The sequence below is a fragment of the Thermobia domestica genome, chromosome 13, assembly GCF_964235325.1.
Source record: "Thermobia domestica chromosome 13, izTheDome1.hap1.1, whole genome shotgun sequence".
Taxonomy (NCBI): Eukaryota; Metazoa; Arthropoda; class Insecta; order Zygentoma; family Lepismatidae; genus Thermobia; species Thermobia domestica.
Genome location: NC_137466.1, coordinates 109,784,385 through 109,793,638, shown reverse-complemented (window position 1 = coordinate 109,793,638; position 9,254 = coordinate 109,784,385). Strand labels below are relative to the sequence as shown.

The 9,254-nt window shown below is 34.8% G+C and overlaps 1 protein-coding gene across 2 annotated transcripts in view; it reads right to left on the bottom strand.

Moving 5' to 3' along the window:
* Positions 1-971: 971 nt before the first annotated feature.
* LOC145669267 (metaxin-2-like) overlaps positions 972-9,254 on the bottom strand; it is a 64,073-nt gene continuing 55,790 nt past the window's right edge. For both annotated transcript variants that reach the window (XM_081737586.1, XM_081737587.1), the window contains one exon: positions 972-1,280. In XM_081737586.1, coding sequence (XP_081593712.1) covers positions 1,136-1,280 — 145 coding nt within the window. In that variant the 3' untranslated portion in view covers positions 972-1,135. The remainder of the gene's footprint in view (positions 1,281-9,254) is intronic.

The following is a 9,254-nucleotide window of genomic DNA, read 5'->3' as shown; positions in this document are numbered from 1 at the left end:
ATCGTGGATCCAACTTCTTTTTAATCTTTTATTTTGTAACAGTTTTCTTAACAAGTTCGAATGATTCATAGAAGGATACACCTTGAGAATCTAGGCACTTATTCTAATAGTTCCAACATTTGTGCAAAAAAATGTACATGAATGAAATTAATATCTTGATGTTAGAAAAGTGTAATCCCATTAGTCAGAGAGGAGGAAAAATATTTTCTTAGTAGATATCCGTGTCCAATACACAAAAACTACCGATTCATGACGTTAAGAATATTAAAATATTAGTGATTCTTAACTTATGTCCGAAGATGTGTGAATATCTTTAGAGTATGTAAGAACTCTCAAAACATGTATTCGCTTAAGCGCATATCCATTTTTTAAAGTACAGACTCTGGTTATAAATTACGAATGAAAAAAGTTAACGATAGTTTTAATCGGTTCCTATTCGAATCTAAGGTTAAAAACACCTCAAAGTATTTTGAGCATAAAATCAAAACATTACATTTACGAAAGTATGTGTACTCGTGTTCAAAATTATTGTCGCATGTCTATAAATATGTTGCTGTAGGAATATAATTTGATAACGATTTCGCCCGGTATTTCGTATAATGTTAATATGTGTATAATCAACAAAGACATATATGTGACAAATTTCATGTCAAAAGAGCAGTAAATAAGAACAATAAAACTTTCTTGTCCATTTAGCAACATTTTGTTTTACTCATTCTAATTTTCATATTTATAATTCTGTTCCTATGAAATTTACTACAAATATACATTTCCCGATTATACACTAAGTATCAGTATTCTTAGTACTAAAAGTACCCTGTAAAATCATTATCAAATTACATTCTTACAAGAAGACAGTTATAGATATACGACAATCATTTTGAACATGAGTGTACTTGCAACCTCCTTGTGATTCAAGGTCTCTTCTGACCCAAGGAATCTTATAAATAATAATAATAATAATACGAATATTTAATTACAAAATATTTTATTTGGAAATACATTATCAAAAGTTTTTCATAAATATATATCTTTATACATTGAAACAGTAGACAAAAATCATCAAAAATGTAAAAACTTAAAATACATTTTAAAAATTAAACTTATTTTTCTTTCGTAGAGTGTACTATATTTTCTAGAGATACTCGAGCCCTATCTTATTGCAGTAGCCAACCAAAACTGGAAATTCTTTGACTAAATTGATCACCTCCATGCCAGGCATCGGAGTGGTCAAAAAGGAATATAGGTGTCCAAATGTAAGAGCATCTAGTTCTGTTGGTCTGCAAATTCAATAATGACATATAATGAGACAAAGATTTTATAGTAATTTAGATTACAAAATAAAGAGGTGGATATGTGAGCTGTTCTCGTTTCATAGTCGAGAGATCCTAAATTCGAACTTCGCCGTAAGCCATTATGAATACTTGTCAGGACTCTCCTCCTATAAATGTTACAATGCTTCCTCTATATACATAGACGTTAACCATGCCCGCCGGCATGGAGGGCAGCTGGGTTTAGTCGATTACTCGCTTACAAGTCTAGTTACATTTCATTTTTTATGTGGAAGTAAAGAAGACTTTTCTAATGTGCGAGTTCAAATTAAATTCTTTGATATTATACATGTTGTTATTAAACTAATACATGTCTCTTTAACTTACTAGCATTTTTTTCCCAATACTTATGTCCGATATGTGATTATTATACTTTTGAGATAATGACATTTCTTGTTGGTAGTTAAATTTTTACTATAAGTAGTGTACCTGTCTATCAGAAATATCGCATGGAAGATATAATAACTCATATTTTGTTAAAGGAAAAGAAGAGACAAGAAAGAAATTGCTTTAAAAATAATATGTAAAAGATTTTTACTAATAAGGAACTTCATCTTAGTGACCAAGCCGATTTCGACCAAATTTGGTAGGTAAATATCATACGTGAATTAAGTGAATATGTTTCTTTTTTCATCTTGTGTGGAAAAACGTTCTTGAAGGCAAATCCCCCGCTGAAAATTTTCAACTTGAATTAAAAGTTTACATTAAATGTGTTAATTTAAATTAACGATTGTACATAGTACTAATTAATAAGGATAAGTTTGAAAGCATCAATAACCAAAAACATGAAAAGGATGAAAAAGAAAGGAAAACCCAAATCACAAAAAAATATTAGTTACATACAAATACACACAAAAAGCAGAGAAAATATGGTAATGAATGTTACAATCTAAAACAATGTTAAAAGAGTTATTAGAAAACATCTACCATGGCAGTTGATAAAAGTCATGCCATACAACATATTGCTTCTTTTCATTGACCAATATTACAAGCAATTTTCTGCAGGTTGTCAACACACAAGTTATGTAATCTATCCATTGAGATGTATTTGCGGCTTGAAAATGATCGTTTAATGCCTTGTAATGTGACAAGAACATCTGTTAATCATGTTATAAACTTGGAATTCATACAGATTTGTAACTAATTCGTTTACAACATTTCAGGATTAAATTTATTAATTAAAACTGTCAATTTTTAGTTTAATCGATTAAATATTCCAGGATTTAATTAGTAATCATTAGCAAATTCGCATGGTTCAAAAATCAATAATTATTTCTTTTTCAAAACTCCATGTGAAATGAATATTTCTGAGATTTACGGTATTTTAATTTTACTTTTTATTAATTATCAGCTTTGTTTCAAAACTATAATCTCTTATCATAGTACAGTAATTTTCTCATGCCCTTACTTTTATCTATTATATTTTTACATTAACTTTGGAGGCTCAAGACAATTCTTATTGCACAGTAGTGAAACTTGTCATTCTTATTTTAATAAATTAATTTTGGAGGCTAATTTTAAATTGAACCTTTACTTTTTTCTGACGCTATTTTTTATTAAGTTAATTTTATTTCCATAGGTTTAACTTTTAACTCTAATCCGTTAAAATTATTACTTTTTTCATAATCTGGATTCAAAATATCATGAACTCTGCTTTTGCATATATTTGGTTCGTCAACAACGATTGATTGAGGCATTTACTACGGACGTTAATGTCAAGACTATTCATCCCCGTCATGATAAAGCTAATAGTCCACTCAGATGAGAAGCGTTAAATTCTGTATCTCACTTGTGATCTGCATTCAAAGATAATGACGAGCAGTATGATCTGAATGTTTGCAAGAAAGGTGAATGAAACCCTAAAATTGCAAATACAGTGAAACCTCTGAATAACGGACACCAATGGGACATGAATTTTTGTCCGTTACGGAGAGGTTCAGAAATTTAATTTCTCACGACGGTAATTGAATGCAGTAATATACAGTGAATTCATTATGTATGATCGTACATACGTAAAATTCAATATGAAAATATTCTATTTAGTACGTATTTAAATTACTGGGAGGGATGAAGGAGAAATTCATTTTTGTTAAATAATATTATTGCTGGGGGATGTTTTAATATATTCGTATACCGGTATTGCAAAAGATAATGCGTGTTTGCTAATTTTCTTAAGTACATGTAATCACTCTGTAAGCATTTCTTATTTATTTCAAATTCTCAGAACCTTCTCAAAAGATGCGTTAGGAACCAACTAATCGGCTAAACTCTTTTGTTTAGCAAGAAAAGGCATTCTCCAATTTCTCCTCTACAAGGATAATAAAACTCTTTAGCAAGTGTTCTCTGAGAATCCTCAGTACGGTTGCAGAAAAAACATGTGTGTGTGTGTGTTTGTGTACTGGAGCGGTATCTTCGTTGGCGGAATGGATGACAAGGCATATGAGAGTACATATGTTTATTGACCCAGCCCCAGTCACTAAGAATATCCTCTTAGAGACAGGAAAAATGGAAGCCGGGAAAACTCCAACCCAGACTTGTTTCAGTATCATCAGTAAAAGAAAAAATGTTGCTTGTCCAAAAAAAAAAAAACCGTAATAGAAGAAACATTGCTCGTTGAAAATGTTATTATAAAACAAACAATGTTTGTTTTGTTACCTATGAAACTGTCGGGAAAGATGCAAGGCCCAGAGGCAAAAGGACTGAATTTGTTAGGGAAGAGAAGATAGTTCGCATAGAATTCTTGGCCATACGACTGACTCTGCATGAGTGTTATCGCGTATTAAAGGTTTTCTAGGATTTCCAGCAGAAAGCAGTTTATTGAGGGCAGAAAAAAGAATAATTTCAAGTTCAGTTTGAAGCTGTTCTGTTTGATGGTTCACCAGATCTAGACTTATGATAAAATACCCTTGTGAGGAATAATATATCGCAGAACCGAGAATAATTCCTGTCCGTTATAAAGAGGTTATTGAAAGGTCTGGGGGGGAGGGAGGGAAAGGACTGTCCGCGTCCGCATCTGAGAGGGTCCGTAAAAGAGAGGGTTTTGTTCCATAAGGGAACATATATTTTTGCAGGGACAAAAAAATGTGTCCGTATTATAGAGGTGTCCGTTAAGGGAGGTTTCACTGTATAGCCAACAAATCACAATTTATTCACAATTTCATGTAATAATGACAAAAAATGTGGCATTTATGGTATTTGATGTAATTGTTGGTCTTTACTAATAACCAATATTAGCATTTCTCAGAACGAAGTATAAAGGTAAAAAGAAAGTTGTGTCGCTTTTTGTGGAGGTCTGAACTTAATTGGCTCTCACACCGTGAGTTGAATGCGAATGGAGTTACGGCGAAGGTCAGTTATTGGTGTGGGTATATCCAATATACTAGCTGGTTGTGGTAATTCAGTTACACAGTGAACTTGCGTGAAGACAGAGTGAATATGGGACCTCCACAGAGCCTTGTATGTTGTACGAGTTCAAACTGGGGTCAAACGCCGCTGCAGCGAGGCGGAAGATATGCCAGGCCTTTGGTGAGGGTGTTGTGACTAGTGCTCTCAAACGGGTCGGGTTGACCCGACCCGACCCGAGTCGGGTCGGGTTACGGGTCGGGTCGGGTCAGGTCAACTCGGGTCGGGTTATCGGGTCGGGTCAGTCGGGTCAGCTCGGGTCGGGTTGTCGGGTCAGGCTAATCGGGTCGGGTTGTCGGGTCGGGTCATTCGGGTCGGGTTGTCGGGTCGGGTCAATCGGGTCAACTCGGGTCGGGTTATTCGGGTCGGGTTGTCGGGTCGGGTCAATCGGGTTAGCTCGGGTCGGGTTATCGGGTCGGGTCACTCGGGTCGGGTTGTCGGGTCGGGTCAGTCGGGTTATCGGGTCGGGTTGTCGGGTCGGGTCAGTCGGGTCAGTTCACTTTGGTCAACTGAGTTTAGGTTGAGCTTAAACTCGGCTGGAGTCGAAAGCTGCTGTTTTTCACTAGCTGCCTAATTAAAAACAGCAATTTTCAATTGATTTTATAGAAACCATAAATCTATTTTGAACACTTGCAGCTAGTGTTTTTATGATAAATGCTTATTTTTCTACTTGTGTGTACTTTAATTTTTAAATGTGGAAGATTGATTTTACCAATCGACTGTAATATTAATATCTACGCCAATATGGAGTCTGGATTTAGAACAAAACTAGAAGTTATTTAAGCAACGCCAAAAGAGAGATTGGATATGGACGACCAAGCCCAAGCAGGGCCGCGGTGGCTCAGTGGTAGAGAATTCATCTCTGGTGCATGGTGTCCAGTAGCGTAGCTAGAGTTTTTTCAGGGGGGGGGGCAATGAAGGGCCCAAGAGGATTTTGAGGGGGACATCTCCAATATATATATATATATATATATGTGTGTGTGTGTGTGTGTGTATTCAAGGTGAATGTTTCCATCTTTATTGTTCATGATTTTACTCTTTGGAAAACAGTGAAAATATAAGAATTTAGTACCACAAACAACTAGGATTCATTAATGCAATTGATTTCTAATATAAGTAAATAGTTATTTAATCATGGCGTTTAAAATATGTGTAGCTGGTTGACTTAAGTGGAAGCAAATACACTTTTACAGGTAAAGAAAATAACTTATAGGTTCATGCCTCTATTTGAAGAGGATCTTTCTATTCGTGTGGGCAGCAGCAAACATATCCACAACTTGTTAAAGATCTAACGATTTAGCAATTTTCTTCTCAATATAAAGTAACACTAAGTTTTTCAACCTATCATGAGTCAATGACTTGCGTATACAAGTCTTTAATCTTTTCAAAGAAGAGAATGACCTTTCACATGTAGCACTAGAAACTGATATAATCACAGAGATGATACCTAGCTTGTAGGTTTCTAGGAATGCGTTTTTGTAGACACAAAGAAGATCAACGAAATTCGTTAAGGAATCAGCTTTCGTTTTCTTCTCGTCTTCATACAACTTAATTGTTAGAGCAACCCAAATTATGCTTTATTTCTTGTTTAATTATGCTTTTTTTTAAATTATGCTTTATTATTAATTTCAATGATTATTTTACATAAATCGTGTATAATGTATATTTATCATACATCAAATATTCTAAATATCTTGATCTATTTATTGATATTTTTTTGCAACTAGTTTCTCTCATATTTAATGAACTTTCTACTTAATTCATTGTAAAGAGATGTGCTTTGCTCGAATAAATTTTTTCTATCATTTGTGTGCGCCTTACAGGTACATATATACAGAAAGGGAAAGTAAAAGATGCCACCAAAAAGTACAGAAAGTGCTTAAGTTCAAAAAGAAAACATAACAATACAGTGAAGACGCCAGAGGGGGGCAAGGGGGGCGAGCGCCCCCCCCCCTAGTAGCTACTTCTGCCCCCCCTGACTGCCACCTAGACTGCCCCCCCAGACTCGTACAATCTTTAAACATTCTTTATGTAGTATTATATATCAGTATCATAACCAAACTCATTGACAAATTGTAGTCTACTTTCCATGAATTTACTATGTGGCAGATTAATCCTCAAGCTTTCTTCTTTGAGCGTCTGGGTATGCACGCATATTTCTGTTTTCTAATTTAGCCCCTTTTGAGGTAAATTTTAGTTATACTTCTTTCTTATGATTTTTAATAATTGTGCCTAGCGAACAATAGTAGATTTGGTCGACTTGTTTTCTTCTCATTGGATCAACTTCGATTGGAAACAAAAGAAAGGTAAAACCAGTTACGTAACTTGTTTGTATTTGTCCAGGTTTGAAGTTTTCAGTTTCATATTTTGTTTTATTTAAAACTTCTTTTTTCTGAAACATTATTCTCGGCTTCCAATATTCAGAGGATGTGCTTATAATAGCTTAGTTTGCAACTACCAGGGCTTAATTTTTTGAAGGAGATAAAAAGAGTTGTGTTTTCCCTTCCTGCAAATGATAATAATAAAATTATGGAATGAAATTGATTCCCAATAAAATGTATTGTCAGAGTGCTGATCTTTAGTTAGTAATTGGTTTATACTAGTGCTCCTTTACTTATTTTGTTTCGAAGTACTGACGTGACGTCTACCATATTGACTAGGAACTGCTGAAAAATTCGTAGCCCAACCCAGAAGGAGTGCACGTGGATTGGTGAAGTTTTACTTCTTCTTCTCTTCTCCCGAGAGTCAATATACTATCTTGTACAGTGCTCCAGCTTTTGCAGAAAAGTTAAAAAAAAAAAAAATCTAGATTTCCTCGCACCACTGTTCGTAGCACTACCCCTATCTGATCTAAAATGGCGTCTTTCAAGTGTTATTTAAGTTTGGGAAATAAGTACACGTAATAGTTAGACGGAGCTAAATCTGCGGAATAATAATGATGATCTAGACATTGAAATCCTAGATTATGCAATGTCAGTTATGTTCGCAGGAGCTTGATGGACAGGTGTATTCTCCTGAAGGAACATAATTCCTTTCTTTTCATTTTCCGCAGCGTTGAACTTTGAATTTTTCTTTCAGTTTTGTAAGTAATGTAGAGATTCTGGATTAAATATCTGACCATTGAGGAGGTAGTCTACCACTCCATACTTATACCAGAAGAATGTTCCAAACAGTTTCTCAACCTACTTCTGTGTCTTGAACTTCTTGGGGCGATGGAGAAATGAGTGCTACTACTCCATTGACTGTTGTTCCGATTCAGGATCATAGTGGTACAACCATATTTCATCTATGGTTACTATTCGTCAGCGAAATTGATCAGCATTACGGTCAAATTGGAAGAATACTTCTCTTAATGCCGTTACCCTTTTATTCTCCTGACATATATTTTGGGAACCCATTATGCCGAGAACTTGCGCATACCCAAGCCATTCTGAATTATGCTACCGACGAGTTCCAAAGAAATGCCCAGAATCCCTGATACAAGTTTTGCTGAGAAGATAAAAACTGAGAAAGCGGGGTGCAGACCTCAGACTATAATAAATATAAATAGCTTAAATTATTTTTGTCACACAAAAACTGGGGTGGCCTAGGCCCTCCGGCCCCGGGCTATATCCACCACTGGCTGAAATGCTGCAATTTTCAAGAATAATGTCACAAATTGCATCCATGATTCCAGGAAGAGTCATTGCTTTTAATCATCCTGGATGTAAAGCATAATTTGTTGAGAAATTGCTACGTTTATACTAAGCCACTTACTTCTTCACCACTATATATAACGGAGGAGAGTCCCGTGGTGTTTCACTGATTTCCTAATTAATTTACTTCGGTGACTTTCCTTGGTGGAACAAAAATGTTATAACAGTAAGGATCTGGATGTTCGTGAAATTATCTGTTTGGGCACACATAATCACTTCAGAGGCCTGAGAAACAATAAGAATTTCATTATTAATATGAAAATTTATATTTGTACATACAGAGATATGTTTTTCTAAACTACGATTTCATTTTCTACCTAGTACCTACACTCCTTCTGGATTGGACTACGACATTTTCAGCAGCTCCTCGTAAATTTTCTCTCTGTCTCTCTCTCTCTACATATATATATATATATATATATATATATATATATATATATATATAGAGAGAGAGAGAGAGAGAGGGGGAGGGAGGGAGAGAGCGAGTGATACGTAGCATATAGACGAATGTGTTACTTGTAGCATACGCGAAAGTAATTCAATTTATGTTTAGGCTTCAAAAGTTTCATTGAAAAATATTTCATGTGCAGACGTTACTTATTTGTTAGTTACAAATTTTATTTGAAATAAGTTTAATTTATAATCATATAGATCTAACATAAAAACAGCAACGAAATACTCAATGTAATGTAAAATAAGTCAAACGTAATAAATATGTTATTTTTGGTATGGCAAATAGCCGCCCCCGAAAATGTATCTGCCCCCCCTTTGTCCCCCTAACAACTTAAAGCTGGCGTTGTCACTGTAACAATATAGTATGGAGTTC